We start from the raw sequence: 22289 nt of genomic DNA, 5'->3' as shown, positions 1-22289 counted from the left end.
GTTATGTTATTGCCCGGTTCTACACCTTCCTGTCCAGTATTTTCCTGAGTGACCTAATGTCACCGACATACAGAGCATTTATCAGGTGCCAAGCGTTTTTCTGAGCCCTTGTACGAGGGAGGTATCGACTTGTTCCCATTTTGCAGATGAGAAGACAGAGGCCGAGGGGGATTAAATAATCAGTGCCTAGTCACACAGCAGCAGGTCTAGAATCCAAGCATGGGCACTTCTGAATTGAAAGCCGCGAGATGCGTCGGCATCATCACACCTTGTACAGTGGCGGTGAAGGGACGGGGCTGTAGGTAAACCACGATTCTTAAACGCTTTTTTCAGGCTAAGAAATTAAGATAGATATAGAGATGGATGGTATAGTTGGACATGATTGATAAAGAGATGAGAGTGGTGAAAAACAGATGATAAATGATGGAAATGATTGTTAATTATAGAGATATACAGATGACAGAAAGAGGTGAGAGATGACAGAGATGATTGATAGATGCAGAGCTATATAGGTGAGAGCGATGATCAATCAATTGATCCATCAATAGATGGATCTTCACTGAATTCCTCAGGCTGCCACAAACACAATGTCTGTGTGTGTGTGTGTGTGTGTGTGTGTGTGTGTGTGTGGAGGGACATAGTACCTCTCATTAATTACAATTTTAAGAAGCCAGAGAATATAGATTGTGTACAAAAGATCCTTTCTACCCCCAAATGACAGTAAAGATCATCTGGTTAAAGGAAGTAAGATTGAAGCCTAGAGCAAGGCAAACCATGGCCCATGGACTGAGTCTGGCCCCCTGTCTGTTTTTGTAAATAAAGTTTTATTGGAACACAGCCAGGCCCATTCCTGTGTCTCTGGCAGAGTTAAAGTCGTGAGAGAGACTACATGCCCCCCCCAAGCCTAAAGTATTTACTGTCTGGCTGTTTAAAAAGTTTCCCTACCCCTGTCTAGAGCAATGTTTCAGAAACTACTATGCACACAACCCCCTGGGGACAAATCAAAATGCAGATTCTGACTCCACCAGTCTGGGCGGGGCTGGATTTTCTACTGCTCAAGAGCTCTAGGACCACACTTGGGTTTGTGCAAGGAATAAATGTTTTGTGGGTTTCTATCCAGAGAGGAGACGTGAACTGACTCACCCAAACCTCCAGACATCACATTAGTTTTCAAATCAAAGGTTCTCCCTGTGCGGAAGGCTTTCCAGGGGCCTGTGTGGACCCCACTCCTCCATACCTGGAATGTTCATGTGCACGGGCACACTGCTCCCATTTGAATGTCTGTCCCCTCTCAACTCACACTGAAATGCGGTTGTCACTGTGATGCCATTGGGAGGGTGCTCGTCCCTCTGCTCTCTCCAGCTCCTCATGAACTGGTGCAGCAGGCAGCTGTGAGACCTTGACATTGAACTTTCCAGCCTGAGAACAGTGAGCCAGTAGCTTCTGCTTATTATAAATCAGCCAGCCTCAGGGGCTGGGGCTGGGGCTCAGCGGTAGAGCGCCGGTCTCGCATGGGGGAGGCACTGGCTTCGAATCTCAGCACGACATAAAAATAAATGAATAAAATTTTAAAAAGATCCATCAACATCTTAAAAAAATTTTTTTAAAAATTAGCCAGTCTCAAATATTCTGTTAGAGCAGCACAAAATGTACTCAGCCAGCTGTGTGTGATTGACAGGCAGCCCCAGGAACGTGACAGCAGGGACCTGCGAACCAGCTCACAGGCTGAGAGTCCATGAGGATAAAATAGCCCAACTTTCTCCTGTCGGGTATTTATATCGTGTACCAACCTTTAATAAGTCAGCTTGGGGGTTGTGTTTATAACAGGCACAATATATTAGTATGGTCAGCAATGCTTAGACAATAGGTGTGTCCTACCTAGGAATAAACACACACACACACACACACACACACAGGGGTGTGCATTTGTACAACCGATTGGAGGCAACTGGTCTACCCAGGGCACACCGCAGATTGGAATGGGGCTGAATTGAGCCATATCCTGAGTCAGACCAAGGCAGACTTTCAGCTCCGGTGCCGGCTGTGTGGGCACAAGTTATTCCTCACAGGCACAGCAGTGGGTGTTTCAGAGAGAAAAATGAGTGACTTGGAAACCAAATTGACACATTCCAGTCCTGCCCGTGGATGCCAGCTACCTGACGGAGCATTTTTGGAAGAAAAAAAAGTGACTGCGGCCAGGAAAAGTCTTGCACCAGATCAAGAAAAATGATGACAAAATAAGCCCTCATTTAAGGAGCACCTACTCCTTGCCAGCATCTGTGCCAAATAGTATAAATAAATTATTTCATTTAATCTTTGTGAGGTCTGCACTTTTTTACCCCCCATTTTATAGAGGAAGAAACTGAGGTTCAGAGAGGCCAGACAACTTGTCTAAGGACACACAGAATAGGAGAGAGATTTTTATTTTTATTTATTTTATTTATTATTTTTATTGTTGTTGCTGTTATTTGGTGCTAGCGTTGAACCCAGAGGGACTTTACCACTGAGCTACATCCCCAGCCCTTTTTATTTTTTTTCTTCTGAGACGGGGTCTCACTAAATTGTTTAGGGCCTCACTAAGCTGCCGAAGCTGGCCTTGAACTTGCAGTCCTTCCTCCTCAGCCTCCCAAGTCACGGGATTACAGGCGTGCACCACCAAGCCTGGCAAGATTCTGATTCTGAGGCAATATTAATTCTCCATAACTGCAATGAGATCCAAGTGGATTTCAAACATTTGCGTATGAATAAATCACACAGCAGAGCTGGGTACAAAGGCCGGCATTGGCTCTTTGTTGAGCGCACACCCCTGTAACCCTGTTGAACCTTCTACAGGTTGAACCTTGAACCTGGAGGCCCCTGGACAGATCCAGGTGCCTTCAGGGTAGACCAGTGGGTGGGACCTCAGTGTCCCCAAGCTCATGGACCCTGCCCGATGCGGCACGTTTCTCAGCCCCAGGCAATTGATTGTTCTCCCTTGGAAATGATGACTAAGTCTTTTCCAATATTCAGACTTTTAACAGGAGGCAGAAATATGCAATTCTACTGAAAATCTCCTAATTTTATGTCCTGACTTTTTTTTTAAATTTTAAAACACTGTATGAACCAAACAAATCCCACCCATGACTCAGGAGACCTCCACACTCGACATTCCCCTGTATTTCTACCTTCTGACACTTCTTCTCTCCAAGGGCGAGAGATGCTTTATGTCCTGGGGGAGGCTGGACGGGAGACTCCTGACCGCCCTTACCCAGGAGGAAACTGAGAGAACACAGGCCCCAGGCCACACGGTGGCTCCCAGCACGGTTCTGAGGGAGGCTGGCCCTGGGCTGCTGGCTCTCTGGGGTCACTCAGAGTTCCCTCCAGCGGTGCAGAAAGGAGGGAGGAGGGGGGAGGAGGGGACTGGGGTCCACCCTGCCCGCCTAGGACAGCCCTGAGGAGCTCTGCTGTTCCACTCCAGCGGAAGCAGCTTGCTGGGGCTCAGGATGCAGAGGTGGGGGCTGTGGGCCGCAGCCTCTCTGAGCCTCCTCTGTGCCCAGGCCTTTCCACAGACAGACATCAACGTCAGCCCAGGTGAGCCCAGGGCAAGGGAGGGAGCAGGGGCCGAGGGGGACACTCAGAGGGATTTCAAGGTCCACCGTGGAGGCCAGGCTGCAGGCCGGCCTGGCCAGAGGAATGGCTGGGGGTGGGGTGGGGGGTGGGCCGAGCCTCGGGAGAGCTCCCCTCCCCCTCCAGGGCCATTCTGCCAGCCCAGACCTCTGCATTCCTCGGTTTAAATCCACTTTTGCAGTTTACAGACCCTGCGACCCGGGCGAGCTTCTCAATCTCTCCAAGCCTCAGTTTGTTCTAGAAAGTGGGGATGGCACGGGGACCGACTCAGGGCATTTTTGTTAGGGATTCAGCATCGGGGTCCCCCACCCCCATCATGATTGTGACGGCCATTCCCAGGGAGCACTCGGACCCGCTGCTTTTTGCCACCACTGAGGTTGGACAGGCAGATTGGACATGGTTGTCCCTCTGGTGTCCCTCTAGCAGCCCCTTAGCACCCAGCTCTGTAGGTTTTGTGGCATGTCCCCGGGTATCAGGACCCACCAGCCTCAACTATGTGGCCTCCCAGTGAGTGTCCCATGAAGGGCCTCCGTGAGCCGGATTTCTCCCACTTTGCAAAAGCGAGGCCGGAGAGCCGACTCTGGGGACCCCCGTCCGCAGAAAAAGGGTCCCGTCTTCTACAGTCTCCCCCGGCTGGGCCTTTCTTTGCCTGACACCTCTCCAGCTTCTCTCCCAACATTCTTTAAAAGATACAATAATATCGATAACAGCGATGAAGATTCACACAGCCCTTTCTCTGTGCCAGAGACAGTTCTGAGCACTTTTTACATACGAATTTGTTGTATTCATTTATTTATTTAACCCACACCCTATGGCGGGCGGAGATACTACATTTTCTTTCTTAACCTTCATTAAAGTGAAACTCGTAATGAAATCCCTACGAGGAGATCCTCATCAGGCCAATTATTGGGCTGTTTGAATAGGGGTGCTAGGGTTGTTAGATAAAATACCAGTAGGTTTCTTCTTTTTATTAGTTATAAGTATATCCTAAATATTGCATGGGACACACTTATAAGAAAAATCCGTGGTTGTTGATCTGAAATCCACATCTAAGTAAGTACCCCCCTTTTTTTCTGTTTTGCTTTTGTTTCAAATCTGGTGACCCTCCTGGTAAGAACGAGGGGTCCTCGTGGTTTTGCAGGCAAACCTCGAGGGGCTTCCGTTCTGCCCAAACCCGCTGGGTGTATTAGTGGGCTCCAGCTGGCCCAGGAAGACATCCCAGACTGGGATCTGAGACAGCAGACACTATTTCTCACGGTCTGGAGACGGAAGGTCCAAGATCAAGGTCCTGGTGGATTTGGCTCTTATAATGCCACCACAGAGTGCCCCACTCTTGTGACTTCAACTACCCGAACCACATCCCAAAGACCCCACCTCCCAGTGCCACCACATCATCACGCGGAGGTCAGGGAGTCCATGTGAATGGGGTTGGGCACAAATATTCTGTCCACAGCAGCGTTTTTCCAACCCTGACCTTGGGTCTTGATGGCTCACCTGTATGATGGGCAAGGAGGACAGATGCTGGACAGGATATCCTGGAGGGGCCCCTGGTCTATCCCAGAGGGTCTGGGTTTCTTCCTCTTGGGTACACCGCCCATCATTCAGTGCAGAACAGGTGTCCGTCACTCATCCCCGGCTTCACTCCCCACCCTGAACACTCGGCTCCCAGGTTTTCTTTGGGGAAGAGCCTCAGGCACCTCTTGGGAGGACTGATCCAGACTACACGCTTCCCCCAAGCCTTTCCTCCCAACTTGCTTCGGATGACATTGTTGAAGTGGGTTAATGAATATGAAGTGCTTTTAGGAGGGTCTGACACCCAGGGACAGCCACGCAAATATCTGCTATTATGATTCTTCAAACCAGAAAAAAAAAAATGTCCTTTCCCTGGCCCCTGGGCCCAAGAACTCTCCATGACACAGGAAATGAGAGCAAAGCGTTTGGGAACTCACTCGGGACCTGCTCTTGCAGGGTTTCTGGGACGCAGATGGGAATTAGTCATTAGTAGCCTCTTCCTCTCCCAGGAACCTGCATCGCACGTCGGCTCTGGGGAGGTTCTGGGACCTGAGCTGCTTCTGCTGTAACAATACCTAGTGTTTACTAGAATACCCACCAGGAGTCAGACACTGTGAGGGTGTGGATGTGAGCTGTCCCCAAAAGCTCACGGGTGAGTCAATACAAGGTGGAGAGGAGAAACGATGGGTCATAGCCTTAACCTGATCAGTGGATTAGTCCCTGGTGGGGCTACCTGAGTGGTGACAGGAGGCAGGGGGGTGTGGCTGGAGGAGGTGGGCATTGGGGGCGTGGCCTTGGGGTCTATATTTGTATCTGGAGAGTGGAGTCTCTCTCTGTCTGCTCCCTGATCCCCATGTGAGCTGCTTCCCTCTGCCACACTCTTCCCCCATGATGTCCAGCCTCACCTTGAGCCCTGAGGAATGGAGTCCGCTGTCTATGGATTGAGATCTCTGAAAATGTGAGCCCCCAAAGAAAGTATTCCTTCCCTACAGTTGTTCTGGCCAGGCCTTAAAGTCATCGCAGTGAAAAAGCTGACTAAAACAGACACTCTCTCCACTGGGACGTAGGCACTATTGTACCACCATGCCCATTTTACAGATGAAGAAACTGAGGGGCGAAAAGCCAAGTTTTCAGTGAGGCTCATCTAACTCCAGAGTCTCAGCTCTTAAACTGGAGCACAGAGTGCCAGAAGCTGGCTGTACCTCTCTCCTAGAGTAGACCGGATCCTGGAGTGTACCTTGGACACTCTGGCCCATTCCACTCCTCCTCTATGGTCCCAGGTACTCTACATATTTGTAGAATACTTAGTATATGATGATTTTTTTTGCCCCGTATGTTCCTCCCTGTGAGCAACTCAGAGGCACACATTTCAAGTCATATGGGCACCCAGGAAATGTGGATTTATTTGCTTAATTAAATAATTGTTAAATTTGGTGTTTGATTCATGGTCATCTCTTAGCCATGGTAGAAAATGGATTCCAGGACCCCCATGGGGCCCCAAAATCCTGGCATGCTTGGTTCCCTTACATGAAATAGCATAATATTTTGCATATAACCTAAGCACAGTCTTCTCTTCATTTTCAATTATCTCTAGATTATTCATGATGCCCAGGCCTGTGTAAATGCTCTGTAAAAGGTGATGTTGAATTGTTTACAGAATAGCAAGAAAAAAAATGTCTGTGCATGCAGAACCAACACAAGGTTTCTTCCCCACATACTTTTTATCCACAATTGATTAAGTCCATGCATGCAGAACCTACAAATGTGGACGGTCCGCTGTATTGATTTTCTAAATGAGAACACCGAGGCCAAGAAAAAGAACCTTCTAGAAGTGCAACAGCCCCCAGAAGTGTCTGAATCTATCAGACCGAGTCTCAACCCTGGGCATCTCACCACTTGTCAGCCCACGGAGCAAGTGACAACCTCTCTGAGCCTCAGTATCCTCCACTGTAAAATGGAAATGACAGGGTTGGTGTCAAGGAGCGAGCACCCTGACAATAGTTAGAGACGTGGGGGACTGTGCAGTCCTTGCTCCCTGTGCCTGGTCCTCCAGAGCAGCCCAGAGAGGGGAGGGGTCTGCAGGGCAGCCAGCCAGCAGCAGGACAGCACAAGGACTCTGGGCCCTCCAGCACCACCTTCCTGGAGTCTGGGGGCCTCTAAGTGGATGGGGCAGGCAAATGTGGCCCCAGAACCTCCCCGCCTCCTTTCCTGGCTGGGCCCCAGGGCCGATCTGGGCTGGAGGCAGCAGAGTGGTGCGTTTGTGGGCGGCTGGACGGGGGCCAGGGGAGCCGGCAGCCAGATTGAGTGGGAAAGTGACAATTTATTCTTTTAAAAAGAGAGAGGGGGTGGGGGGAAGAGCCCCAGATTGCACTGTGTGTTTTCTTTCCATAACAAGCTCAGAGTCCCCCAAGGCTTTGACGCCCACCCCAAAGGGGAGACCTTGGGGCCTCTGGTGCTACTAATGGAAGGAAAAGACCATGCCATTCGGCCTCTTGGTTTCCAAAGCAACAAGCTTCTTGGGGCATCCCTCGCTGCCTCCTACCCCCAAACTCGCCCCCGTCCTCCCCAGCCTCCTCTCTGACCTCCTTGCCTCTCATGTTCCCAGCCAGAAAAAACCACTTCAGTTCTCCAAGCGCCCATCGCCCCCGCACCTCCAGCCCCTCGAGCATGGCATGCTCTCCCCCCGAACACTCTTTCTCTGACTCTTACCCTCTTTCAAATCTTGGTGGAGACAACACTTCCTCCAGGAAGCCTCCCACATGGCCCAAATCCAATCTATGTGCCACTTTTAGGTGCTCCTGTGACAGTCCCCTGGATTTCCCCCACCCAGCAAGGTGGTGCCCTGTCCCTAATCACCTGTAGGCTCTTTGACAACAGGTGCAAGGCAGCCACCAGTTCTGATCAGGAAAGGGACCAATAACGGGTTTCCGATAGGGGCTGCTCCCTCAAGGTTTTGCCCATGTGACACACATCTGCCGGTTACCTTTGAATGACATCTTTATTTCTACATTCATTTTTCTTGATCTTGGTCTCCATAGACTGTGGGACCTATGAGGTCAGAAGCCACACCAGCTTGTAGCCAGCTGCCTGCGACCAAGTAGATGCTCAAAAGCACTTGATGAATGAATGAAGGAATGAATGGAGGCCCAGATCATCCGTATGGAAGCAAAAGGAAATGGATTGAAATGCAGCAGACATAGCCTGACTTTAAAATAGCAATTCTGCCAATTAGGAGCTGTGTGACGGTAGGCAAGTTAGTCAGCCTCTCTGTGCTTTTTGGTTTCTTGGAGTGATCGTGGCACCTACCTGGTAGGATGTGTGACGATGAAATGACCTGATAGACGTGAAAGCACAGTGCCTGGCACTTGGTAAATGCTCAGCCAGGTTGGCCCCGGACATTGTATCTCCATCACTGCCTGGAGGTCAAGCGATAAAGCTAAGGACATCCCTTCCCAAGACAGATAGCAGAGCCTGATCTGGAAACAGGTTCAAGAAAGACCTGTCGCGGTTTCTAAATTGCCAGAAGTCAAGGGGGACAGGGACACCAGGCAGACAACGGTTAATTTTTATTCCAGCGCAGCCCCGGGCTCCTTTTTGCCTGCCAATTAAAGGCCCTTGCCTGCCCAGGTGGAAAGGGGAGGATTTGAGCAGTGACCTGTCGCAGCCCCATTTTCTGGTAGGTTTCACCCCAGGAATCCAGGACCCTCATTTGCTTCTGGAGAAAAATCAAAAGGAACAGAAACGCGCGGAGGCGGGCAGCGGGGTCAAGGGTGCTCCACGCTGGGGGCGGGGCTTCCTTTTGATGCAACCCCCATCCCTCCCCCTCCCCATCCCCCTTTCCCCCTCCCCCACCCCCCCCATCCCCAATTTCCTCCATCCCCCATCCCCCTATACCCCAGGCTCTCAGATCCAGGACCCTTCCCTCCCCCTCTTCCCAGCCAGCCCCCTTCCTCCCATCAATCATTCATTCCCCTTTGCCGAGCCCTGTTCAGGGAGTGAGTGAAGGGAGGGAGGGAGGGAGGGCCAGGTGAGCAGGTCACCTGGAGCATCTTGCTCACCTGCGACCTCTGCGACCCGCGCCTGAGAGCCCGCGCTGCCAGTGAGCTCCGGGTGGTGCGGGTGGTGCTGAGGCTGCAGGCGGCCGCCGTGCGCCAGGAACAGGAGGTGGCAGAGCCAGGCCCGGGGCGTGTGCGCAGGTCTGGCCAAGCAAGAGGGTCGCAAGGGGCCCTTCCCACGGGCGGAGCGGCGCCTGGAGGGTTTAGTTGAGGGTGAAGCTGTCCCCAGGGCTGGATCTGGCAGCTGAGCCAGGAGGGGAGAACCAGGAGGCGGTTGAGCAGGGCTTGGTGAGGGAGAGGAGGCACGAGGAAGGAGAGAGGAGAAGGGGCAGGCTAGAGGGGCGTTGGGATGGGATGGAGCAGACCCCAAGGCCAACTGGACGCCAGGGAGTGAAGAGGGGTTAAGGGTGACCCCAGCAAATACCCGGCAATGCTAGACACTGACCCGTTCCAACCGAGTCTTGCTGATTTTGTCTTGATTTTCAATTGATTCCCATTCAATCCTCGCAGTGGTGTTTAATGCCCAGTGAAACTCATAGGTAGGTGATGAATGGGGTGTCCTGGCTTGGATCTGGGCACAGAAAAAAAGAAGAAGAAACTAGTGAAATCTGAATAAAGTCTGTGGTTGAGATAATGATATGGCACCGTGTTAATTTCTTAGTCTTGACCACCGTCATGTGAGAGTTTAACATGGGGACACTGTTGAAGGGCATTTGGGAATGCCCCACACCATCTTCGCAACTTTTCTGACGACCTGTTTATTCCAAAATTTTAAAAGTTTATTTTTCAAAATGTTAAGGAGGAAAAAAAGTAAAAAAAAGACAAAAATGATGGAGACTTCCGGCTCACACAAGAGAGTGAATTGGAGAACGCTAAAGCTTTCCTCTGCGGCCACGCAGAAATGTCCTGTGAATTTTTACAAACACCCTTTTAAAGTTAGGCTGGGCCAGGTGTGGGGGTGCACACCCGGAATCCCAGCGACTCGGGAGGCTGAGGCAGGAGGATCACAAGTTGAAGGCCAGCCTGGGCAATTTAGTGAGACCCAGTCTCGAAATAAAAAATAAAAAGGGCTGGGTAGAGCACCCTGTGTTGCAAACCTGTACTGCAGAAATAAAAATAAATGTAAAGACAATAAAGTTAGGTTGGGTATCTAAGAAAAGAGGGGGTGTTTGGGGGTCAGAGACAACGAGATGAAGAGGAAGCAGTGGCCATCTGCCCTGAGTGGCACCGTCTCCATAATTCAGGGGCTCCACACACAGGGAGGGGTCAAGACCTAAGAAGAAACAGAGAGAGATACTCCAAAGAGAATCTCTTGGAAGTTTGGAAATGGTGCCGCCTTGGGACTATTCATACCAGAGTCAGACAAGAATCCAAGGGGTTGAAGCAAAGAGGTCCAAAGGAACCCTGCAGAGGGTTACATAAATTACTTTGAAACAACAACCCTTGGCTATGAGGATTAGCAACAAGGGTGGCCTAGGATTGGACAGGCAGGTGCTGGGCAGGTATTTTTACCGTAAGGTTGTGGGGACCTTGGTGCAGAGCTGTGGTCCAGCGTCATCTTTAGAGATACATGCCTAAGCCACCCTCCTTGGTCACCTCCTGGCAGCTTCTCAATCTCAGTTCTATGGACCGTTGGGGTCAGATTATCCCAATGTGGGGAGCTGTTCGCTGTAGGTGTCTAGCAGCACCCCTGGCCTCTACCCCTTAGGGGCCAGTAGGGCCACCTCCCCCCAGCTGTGACAACCAACCATGTTTCTGGGCATTGTCTTCTGGGGGTTGAAATATCCCCTAGTTGAGAATCACTGCACAAGGGTGGTCGACCTTTCCAGTTTGCTGGGGCTTGCAGGGGTACCTGGGATCGGTGACTTTTGGCTTTAAAATTGGGACAGTCCTGGGCATAGTGGAATGGGTGGGCCACCCTATTTCCAACTCTACTATAGAATGACACCAACTTTTTGTTGTGGTCCTGGAAATTGAACCCAGGGCCTCAGGCATGGTAGGTAAGTGCTCTGCCAGTGAGCTTCACCCCAAGCCTGATAATCTGGGTATTTAAGATTCCCAGGTACCTTCAGATGGGTGGGACTGGGGAACCAGTGGTTTGATGTTGTACTTCGCATTGATCATTCCAACCAACCCGGACAAACCTGGTCAAGTTCTCACCACTGAGTGTCCTTGCCTATGAGTGACAGGTGGAAGGAGAATGGGAATGATCTTCAGCTTCTTGTTCATGTTATGGGGAGAAGCCGCTCCCTAAGTAGACCCCAGGGAGGGAGTCTGTTGAGTCTGTGCAGTAGGCAGTGCCCCGAAGTCCCCACAGGGAGCTCTTCCACACCCAGCATTACAAGAGTCCTTAACCCTCTCAGCATATGCCACTAGGAGGTGAAGTCCTCCTAGTCCATTGAGAGAAGAGGAGACGGAGACCCAGAGACAGGGAGAGACAGCTGAAGACTCTGGCCATGCTAAGCAGAGTTCTGGCCCCCTTTGCTCTGCAGAAAAAGGATCAAGAGCAAATTCCAAAATCACCTGGTTCCAGTTTTGATCCTGACACGTGCAGAAAGACTATTGGCCAAGACTGACCAAGAGGGTGGGGTTCACCAGGACCAAGGGGCACAGCTGCTGGAGTGCAGGTTTGGGTCCAGTTTGGGTCCCTGAGAAAGCCCAGCATCTCTGACCAGTCCTGAGAAGGATGGCCTGGAACCTGCCTGCTTAGCTAGCCCTCTTGATTAAAGTGGCTGTCCCTTTCTGTCCCCAGAGAAAGCACCCAGAGGCACATACTCGCATAGACACACACGCTTTTGGTTTTGCATTTGATCTCAGCAATTTCCAAGAGCCTTGCAGCTAATCACTAATAATCATGCTATCAAGGAACAAGCTATGTATGCCAGCACCTCCACGAATTTATTTAGCCCAATAGATAGGCTCAATAAAATGAACCATTCTCAGCCCTGTTGATTTCCCACAGTGAAGCATGATACACACTTTTCAAACAAAGGCTTTGGAGTGGAGAGGGCAGAGTTCAAGTCCCTGCTCTGCCACTTAATTACAGGATGACTCCACTCTCGAGGCCCCCATTCCGTGTGTGTGTGTGTGTGTGTGTGTGTGTGTGTATGCTGAACACGTCATAGATGCTCAGTGAATGTCACCCACTGCTTTAGGACTCCATCAGCTTGGCTCGTCACTGTAGTGGCTTGCAGGCAGATTCCACATGGCTGGATAGGAGGGACCCCAGGGGTCATCTAGTTGGACAGCCGAGAAGAAAAGGAATGTTCCAGAATCTCACGGCAACTCAGGCATAGAGCTGGGGCTAGGACTCTGGTTGGGCAGCCCAGGCTAACAAATCCTCCCACTTGTCTGGGCTCCCTGCACGCCCTTGAAAATAGCCATCCATCCCAGTGTGGGGAAGATTCTCGACCTGTCTGCCTCTCCCAGTCAGTCCCCTTGAGTGGTGATTTCCAGGGAAAAAAAAAAAAAAAACCTCTCCTAAAAGCTTCCGAGGGGCTGAGACTTGAGAGAACGTTATTATCTCCAACATGGGTCCCTTATGCGTTGCTCTGCCGCGTTACCAGCAAATTCTGAAACCCCAGTCACTTAATGGGCAGAAGATATAAATAGCCCTTAGCTGTAGCTGTCAATAAACGCGGGGAGATGTGCACCCTCACCAGGGAACCCAGAACTGCAGATCGAAACAAGATACCATCTTTTTGCTTATAAAATTTGCAAAGATGGCCATGAAAATAATGACAATGGGCTCTGGTCGGGGCAGAGGGAGACGAGCCCTCGCAGACGTGGCCTGTGGTAGTAAGAATTGCTTTCAGGAGGCAATTTAGCAAATTGTATCAAAGCCTTCCAAATCTCTCAGAAAATCATCAGAAAGGCTGAAAAAGCTTTATGCACAAGGCTGCTCACCTTCATGATGTTGTAATCATTTTTTTTTTAAGGAAGAAATCTAATTATCCCCAAATGAGAGAATCATTAAATAAACTCTAGAAGGGCCACTCGGGAGAGCATCTAAGAGCTATTTAATGTTTACAAAAAGGTATCCTGATGGGGGAAATGCTGATACTCCTTAATTTTTAGAAAACAGAATCCTGTCCTATATCCATATGATCACAATTGCATTAAAAACTATCACTGTGTACGAACCCGACAGAATGGAAATGTGCCCAAGAATCCACTTTTTCCAAGTTTGAGAGTGATATGTTCCTTTAAATTTTTTTTTTTTAGCTGTAGATGGACACAGTACCTTTATTGTGTTTATTTATTTTTATGTGCTGTTGAGGCTAGAACTCGATGCCTCACACGTGCTAACCAAGAGCTCTACCACTGAGCCCCAGCCCCAGCCCCATAAGTTACTCTTATTATTTTGAAAAATTTAGGCACTCAGCTCGTAGCAGCCAGGAAGCAGCAAAAGAGCAGTAAGTTCTCCATCCCCAAGGGGACACTCCCAATGACCCACTTCCTCCAGCCATGCCCCACCTGCCTACAGGTACCACCCAGGAATCCATTCCAATTAATAATCCATCAAGTGGATTAATCCACTGATGAGGTTACAGATCTCATGGTCCAGTCATTTCCCTTCTGAGCATTCCTGCATTGCCTGACACATGAACTTCTGGGGGTACCTCATATCCAAACCATTACAGGCAGACACCCACATTTATCATGACAGGGCACCTGTTATTTCCATTCTTGAAAAAATACATAATAAATCATGGAAACAACTTGAGCACCACCAACCTTTCTTCTGGTCCATTTTCTCTCTGTCCCCAGCCCTGCCAGAGCTGCCTCAGACGTCCCTGTGTCCCCTGTTCTGGATGGAGTTCAAAGGCCACTGCTATCGATTCTTTCCTCTCAATAAGACCTGGGCCGAGGCTGACCTCCACTGTTCCGAGTTCTCCATCGGCAGGAAATCCGCCAAACTGGCCTCCATCCACAGGTGAGTGGACCCCCCCCCCGGCCCCGATCCGTCCTCCACGGTCCAGCCAAGGTCCCCCGTGGGAAAGAGAGTGGAGGATAGTGTCTCTCACCGACATTTCTCTTTGATCATTAAAGCTACTCTTTATCCAGCCCAATTTCTCACTGAATTCATCCTTGGCAGTCGAGGGCAAAGCATTTAGCAGCAGTAGCCAAGAGCACATTGGAAGACCTCTCTTTATAAATGCCCGTCTTGTCCACTCTGCTCTGCTGTGGATCACAGGCCCGTGACGCCACTGACATAATATACGTATAAAGAACACGATGCACGGACCACAGGGAATCAGAGCTGGATTTTATTGGATATGGGTAAATGTACCTCATCACGTAAGGACTCCCTGGTTTTAGGTAGATATTCTCATCTTACAGAAAAGGAACCCCAAAAGGTAACTGACTCGTGCAAAGTTGCAAAGCTATGAAGTGTGGAACTGGGTTCTCTTTTGTTTTTAGGGGGTTCGGGCTGCATTGCATCACTCACCCACCAAGGCCTCCCTCCCTGTGTCTCCCAAGCCCCAGACACACTGGCCACCTGGTCCTCCAGCCTGGTCCAGCCCTCCCAGTTCTCCTCGCCTTTGCACATTCTGTCTCCTCTGCTGGGGAGCCCTTCCCTCCCTACCTCCTCCTGCAGGTCACCCCTCCACCCCCAGGGTAGCTCCGGAAACACCCCTTCACGAGAGCCACCTCTGACTCCCCGGCCCCTAGTCCCATTCATTACCCACCCTCCCCCCAGAGCACGTCTCTCTGCACAGTTCAACAACAGCTTTCGGAGATGGCCTCTGGCAGATCTGTGAGTTTTTCGGAGCAGGTGCAACAGGTCCCCTTGGCTCTCAAACTACAAACTCTCCATCTGGCCTCTGTTCTTCGTGGATCTCAGAGACTTAAAGTTAGAGAGAGCGTTGGTGGGTTCCACTTAGACACTGTTGGTGGGACTGTAAATGAGTACAACCACTACGGAGAATGGAGGTTCCTCCAGAGACCCGGCCTGGGACCACCATGAGACCCAGCCACACCACTCCTTGCACTCTATCCAAAAGAAGTTAAGTCATCACACGATAGAGACGCACGCATGCCCGAGGTGACAGTAGCGCAATTCACAAAGCCAAGTTATGCCACCAGACGAGGCACCCACCAGCAGATCAATGGATAAAGGAAACCTAGACTGTAGACAAAAGGGAGTTTTACTTGACCATAAAGAAGAATGGAACTATGTGGTTTCAGTTCAATGAATGAAACTGGAAAACATCAGGTTAAGGGAAATAAATCAGACACATAAAGTCCAGGGTCACATATTTTCTCTCATATGTGGAAGCTAGAGAGGAAAAAGGGGAAAGGGGACCTCATGAAAATAGAAGGGAGACACAATAGAGGAAGAGGACTGGGGGGCAGGCAGGAGGGGTGGGAAGGGGAGATGCTGAGCAATGAAATTGACTAAATTATGAGCATGTATGAACATATCACAATGAATTCCACTATTTTGTACAATAATAATGTACCAAGAAAGGGCATTGTTTCCTTATGTCTTAGGGTCACTGTGTTTTGTTAATGGAGAAGCCATCCTTAGTTTCCAAATGACGCTTGAACCACTGTCTTAGTTCATGTTGTGCTGCTATGACAAAATACCTGAGCCTGGGTCATTTATAATGAACAGTTCTCACAGTCCTGGAGACTGTGAAGTCGGAAAGCAAGGCACCAGTGTCTGGTAAGTGCTCTTGTGCTAGGTCATCCCTGGGCAGATGTCAGAAGGGGAGGGAGTACAGAAGACACAAGAAATTAGGCCAATCAGCTTGGCTCTTCACTGTAGTGGCTTGCAGGCAGATTCCACACTGACCTTTAAAAGACGTGGGTCTCTAAAGTTGATACTCCATCTAAAGTTCTCACGCAGGGCTTGCCCAACTCACAGGCTCCATACAGGAAACTGCTGTCATTTTCATTTATGATCATTCTAGGGACCTCAGAGAGATTTTATCTCCTTAGCATTTCCATGTCAGGCCATCTTTCCAAGGGATGCAAGCGAGTCTTACCTCCCTCTCCTCTCCAGTTCAATAGTATCCACTAAGCAACTCTTGTACACGTGACTTCCTGGAGGGCCGTGTTCAGGATTCTGAGAGCTGCTAACCGAGAACGGATTAGCAATGACTTCCACAAGCACAGAACTAAAAAGAGGACACATGTGCACTTTTAGGTGTCACCCACGCCTCAAGCAAAAGGAAATATTTTCATGGTGGATGTTCTAGGCAAGATGGCCGCCTTTAGAGAGCTGTCACAACAACAAGGTCACTAACCAGAGCCCATAGACCTTGTTGCAACAGGGGGTCCCTCAACATAAACCTGTTTGAAGTGACTTATTGGTTACGTGTTAGCTCTATTTTATGATGACTTATTGGATGATAATGGGAATCGTTTATTCAGTCGGATCTGCCTGTCTGGGTCTGTAAACACTTTGAGTGACATGTACCGATACTCACCCACTTCTGCTCACATCCTTCGCCCACCCTTCTAACTTCTGCAAATGACCATTAATGGGCTCGCTGATATCCGGGGAACTGGCTGAGTTCCCAAATTTCATGTCCACACCTGGCTTCAACCCAAGGAGGAAGGGCGGTGGGGAAAACTGGGCCTCTCCCACACCTCCCTCCTTTCATTGATACCCTCTACGAACATTTCTATCCAAGTGGCCAAACTTGGCCCTGTGGCCATTGCTGGCTGCAAAGGAGGCTGGGAAAATAAAATGTGACTTCCTAAAGGGATTAGGAGTGACTGTGGGGTGTTCAGCCAGTGATGTCTGCCCCAGTTCCTGCCTTGTGCAGGGATTTGTATAAAACCAAGAGAGCAGTTGGCATGAATCAGCGCTCGAGTCTCTATGTGCCTGTTAGCTGTCTGTCCTTTCTATCTGTCCAGCCATCTATCCGTCCTTCCATCCTTCTACCTATCCATCCACCCACCCATGCTTCTGCCCACCCACCCATCTCTATTTCTTTTTTCTTCTTGGCATCAATTTCTTTTGGGGGCTGAACTATTTGGTAAGCCCTTTGAAGCAGGGACTGAGAAGGCCCCAAGGAGACACGGATGCCTTTAAAGGAAGTTGGGCTGTTTTCACTGCAGGGACTGGTTTTGCTGAGTGGGCTGTGCAGATTCTAGCCTGGAGATGAACTGCCCAGGTAAACAGAAAAGAATCTGGAGATGATATGTCAGAAAAAGAAATTATTTTTTCTGAGCCTGGGTCTCCCTGTGTTGCCCAGACTGGCCTCAAACGCTGGCCTCAAACGATCCATCCTCCTGCCTTAGCTTCTAGAATGAAAGCACATCTTGCTGCCCCTGGTTCAAGTGGGAATAGAGTAGAAGAGAGCGGGCGCTATACACACTGGCAGGGTAGGGACCGCCTTTGAGAGGGGACAAAAGTGGCCAGGGGAGATTTCAATAAGTTACTTTATGTGGACATGCAATCCCCGGGGATTGAACCCAGGGGCGCTCAACCACTGAGCCCCATCCCCAGCCCTTTTTTTATATTTTATTTAGAGACAGGGTCTCGCTGAGTTGCTTAGGGCTTCATTAAGTTGCTGAGGCTGGCTTTGAACTCGTGACGCTCCCGCCTCAGCCTCCTGATTGCTGGGATGACAGGCGTGCTCTACGCCCCCCCACACCTTCAATGTTGCTTTTAACATAACCCCCCCCCCACCGCTGTCTGCTAGCGTTTCTTAAATGGATTTAAATTTTTAGAAGAGAAGATGGGAGGGGAGGGGAGGGAGGGGGGATAGTAGAGGATAGGAAAGGTAGCAGAATACAACAGTTACTAATAGGGCATTATGTAAAAATGTGGATGTGTAACCGATGTGATTCTGCAATCTGTATTTGGGGTAAAATTGGGAGTTCATAACCCACTTGAATCTAATGTATGAAATATGATATGTCAAGAGCTTTATAATGTTTTGAACAACCAATAAAAAATAAATAAATAAATTTTTAGAAGAAAAGCAGGCCACATACGGGCGACCTAATTAAGAAAGCAGGCTTCTTTGGTGCAGAGAATCTAGCGAGCGCCGCCTTCGCTTTTCACCTCCACCCCCAGAGCCCAGGTAGGACTCACGCGCGCGCCCCTCGTTTCTTTCACTCACAGCTGGGAGGAGAACGTCTTTGTGTATGACCTGGCCAACAGCTGTGTGCCCGGCATCCCGACGGACATCTGGACGGGCCTTCACGATCATCGACAGGTGAGAGTGGGCCAGCGGGCTCCCGGGGGCTCTGACCAAGGCTCCTTTTTATTTAGCAAACCCTCCCCCGTGGGCCAGGCTCCTGCTGGGTGACACGGTGTAGAGAGAAACCAGACACCGCCAGGCCACAGATGGCCGAGGATCCATGTCACAGAAGGGGATATGACCGCACAGTCTGGTCAGAGAAGGCCTCTGAGTTCTTGGCACCAAGACATGAGAGGGTACAGAGATTGTGGAGGGAAGATGGGTGAGATATAAAGCAGGTGGCATAGGGGACAACACTGTGGACCTGAGACCCATGGATGCAGAGTGGAGGGGGAGGAGCTCCAGTGGGGAGTCCCCAACTGGGCCAGCTTTAGTCCCCCGGGTCTGCCCAGTCACTGCCTGGGAACAGCCTGGAGGAGTGTAGCCAGCAGAGGCAGAAGGCTGCAGCTGTCAATCATCTGCCCCCTACAGCTGGGCTTTCTGCTGTGCACAGCCCGGGGCCACAGCAGCCTCTGGGCAAGAAACATGCAGCCTGTGTTTAACAGATCAGTCGGAGCCAGCCAGAGACAGAGAATTCCAGGTAGGGGGGACAGCATGGGCCAAGGTCCTGAGGCAGGAGAGCTGAGCGCACCTTCAAGGTTGTTAAGGAAGATGAGTGTGGCTGGAGGGCGGCGTGGGGCGGGGTGGGCAGAGTGAAGGGGGAGGGGGAATAAGGCTAAGGCTGACGAGGTGACTCAGGCTGTATCCCCTGACTGGGATGGTCACCGCAGACCCCGCCTGAGATCCATCCCAGGCTTTCCCTGGGGATGGCAGGGGGCTGTTTTAATGGTCTTGCCCTGTCTTGGAGCTCAATAGGGAACCGAGTTCCGGGTCCAGCTCCTGACTTTTATTGTGGTGGGTAGATCTTCACCCACCTGAGATGGAACTTACTGGTGGTTAGGAGACACTGGACTTTTTAAATACTTCTCTTAGCCTCAGTTTTTCTGTCTGTGAAACGGAGATAATAGTGCCTTGTTTTATAAAGTAAAGGAGCTAATGCATGTGAAAGGCTTAGCATGGTATTTGGCACAGCACAGGAGCCCATGAAGGATGGTGGAAATTGCTGCTAAAATAGAGAAGACGCAGCGGGGCTGGAATTAGTATAAATATATATTTGGGGGATTACTGGGGATTGAACTCAGGGGCACTCGACCACTGAGCCCCATCCCCAGCCCTATTCTGTATTTTATTTAGAGACAGGGTCTCACTGAGTTGCTTAACACCTTGCTAAATTGTTGAGGCTGGCTTTGAACTTGAGATCCTCCTGCCTCAGCCTCCGGAGCTGCTGGTAATACAGGCATAAGCCACCACGTCCAACAGAATTAATCTGAATTAATCAGAATTAATCTGTCAGGAACCCATATAGAAGTTCTAACTTAAAAAAAAAAAAAACCTAAAATTCCTAATTTTGATAGCAACATTAAAGTTAGACAATAATTACATTAAATTGGAGTTTAAGGAACTTGTATTGTTAAGTCCTGATAATCATAACAAACAATACAGGATAAAGGATTGTGGGGTTTTGTTTTCTCTTTTCTTTTCATGGCTGTGTTAAGCTCTGTGTTAAGCCCTTCACATCCTTGAATCTATCCAACCCTCACAACCACTCTCTGGAGGTAGTAGCTCCATTATAAAGGTGCGGAAATGGAGACTCAGAGAGGTTGATTAACTTGTCCAGGTCACAGAGCTAGGAAGTGGATAGAGGAAACGCCAACTCCAGCTCAGTCTCAACCCCTCTCTCCCCCCGCACCACATCCCAGGAATAACACACAATTTCCATGACGTAAAAAAACGAGCTCCATGATCATCGGTGTTGGTGGGGGTTAGTTTTCTAAAAAGCTGAATGAATGGAGAAAGGGCTCCTGTTCTTACACACTGCAGAGAAGTCTTTCTTTCCACAGTTAATTTGCACATTTATTGTAGCATCAATCAAATTCCCAACAGGACTTTTCCTACAATTGGACAGAGTAGTTCCACACCAGGAAAAAATAATGATGCAGACTATCTGGACCCACAGAGACGCAGAGGGCCTGCCACACGCGAGTCCGTTGGGGTCCTGGGCACTGGAGCCGCGTGGGCAGAGCTGGGATTGAACCCCAGGGCTGCTGCCTCATTCCCTGTGGGCAGCAGGTGACCCCCGAGTCTCATTGCGCTAGCCACGGTGGCGGTGATCTACTGCAGGAGCACCCGATGAGAAGTGGGGGCGTCTCTGCAGAGGTGGAGGGGAGGAAGGTGCTAGAATGCTACCCCAGCTGGAGCTGCACAGACCCCTGACTGCCCTCTCCTTGCCTGGCTCCCTCCCTCCCTGTGGGCCCCAGGAAGGGCAGTTTGAGTGGACGGACAACTCCTCTTACGACTACAGCTACTGGGACGGCAGCCAGCCAGATGACGGGGTCCACGCGAGGCTGGAGGAGGAGGACTGTGTGCAGATGTGGTACCGGCCGGCCAGCGGTGGGTGTCCCCGAGACTCACAGAGGCGCTGGGGAGGGGCCCCGCAGCGGGAGGTGGGGGGGGGGGGCAGCTGGCAATTTTTCAGCACCTTGGAGAGCGACCAGAGGTCCCCGGGGGGCCAGGGGCAGGGCCACTCTCCCCAGTAGGCACAGTTAAAATGATATCTAAGGCTTCATCACTGGCAGCAGACCCTGGTGTGCCTGCAGAGACGTTAGGGAGAGGCACCCGGGAGAAGAGCTGCCCCAGCCCCGCCTGGCCCTTCTGAATATCAGCGCTGAGCGGCACCTGCTGCAGGCAGTGCAGAGCTGGGCTTGGACTTAGGCTCTGTCACCTTCTAGCTCTGTGTCCTCGCAGGGAATCACACACCTCTCTGCAACTGTTTCCTCCATCTTAAAGTGGACTTAATACATTCCTGTGTCCTGGACCCTTAAGGGGATTGAGGGAGGTACAGCTGGTACAGCTCAGGAGGCTGAGGCAAGAGGATGGCAAGTTCGAGGCCAGCCTCAGCAATTTAATGAAGCCCTAAACAACTTAGGGAGACCCTTTCTCAGTGGTTAAGCACCCCTGGGTTCAATCCCCAGGGACTAATGATACTTAACCAGGTTGACATGAAGAAACAGGAAGATGCTCTATGGAAGTGGCTGTCGGGGTTGGTGTGCACTGTTAGAAATTACCATCACCATCAACAACATCGTCACTCTCCACACCAATCTTAAGAAATGAAAACTGTTAATATTCTCACTTTGCAGATGAGGAAACTGGGGAGCAGAGAAGGTGAGCAACTTCTTTAAGGTCACACAGTAAGCAAGTCATGGAGCTAGATTTCAAGCCAAGATCTCCGGATCTCCAGACCCAAGCATTTAACCTTTCTCCCTTCTTTTCCTGACAAGAGGAGAGTAGGATGGAATAGCAATTATTATCCTGAGAGCCACTGGGTAACAGAGCTGGCCAAGGCTCTGAATGAAGTGTGTCCTGCCCGTCCATGGTGGCAATCCAAGACCAACCTTATGAGGGAATAAGATCAGACCGCAGCCTTCCTGAGCATCAGCAAGGAAGGGCCACCAGTGTAGACGCGAGGCCTACCAGAGAGGAGGGCTCTTACTCCAGTGGGGTGGTGAGGTGACTTTTATTGTGGTGGGTAGATCTTCACCCAGATGCTCTGCTTCTCCTCCATCACAGCTCTGAGGTCATGGAATGATAACGCCTGCAGCCGGAAGTTCCCTTTTGTCTGCAAGATCCCACCTCTGAGCGTTAACTGATGCACCGTTGGCCCCAGCATCACTGAGTAGCTGTACCTACTATAAAGCTGAAGCTGAATAGATGCAAAATGCCACCAGAGGTAAATCTTAACGAGATTTCAAACAAACAAGCCTTAATTATTCAGGGTGGCCACTTGGCCAAGTGACAGAGACCCAAATGGAACTAGCTCAATAAACAAAAAGCGGTGGTGGATGTACTG

The 22289-nt window shown here is 50.3% G+C and overlaps 1 protein-coding gene across 1 annotated transcript; it reads left to right on the top strand.

Moving 5' to 3' along the window:
- The first annotated feature begins 3482 nt into the window (after positions 1-3482).
- On the top strand, positions 3483-22089 carry Clec19a (C-type lectin domain containing 19A). The gene is made up of 5 exons (XM_027940494.2): positions 3483-3570; positions 13944-14109; positions 18262-18355; positions 20698-20830; positions 22010-22089. Exons 1-5 carry the CDS (start codon positions 3483-3485, stop codon positions 22087-22089), a joined length of 561 nt encoding a protein of 186 aa, XP_027796295.2.
- The last annotated feature ends 200 nt before the right edge of the window (positions 22090-22289 follow it).

This window comes from Marmota flaviventris, chromosome 19 (genome assembly GCF_047511675.1).
Source record: "Marmota flaviventris isolate mMarFla1 chromosome 19, mMarFla1.hap1, whole genome shotgun sequence".
Taxonomy (NCBI): domain Eukaryota; kingdom Metazoa; phylum Chordata; class Mammalia; order Rodentia; family Sciuridae; genus Marmota; species Marmota flaviventris.
This window is presented reverse-complemented; position numbering and strand designations above follow the sequence as displayed.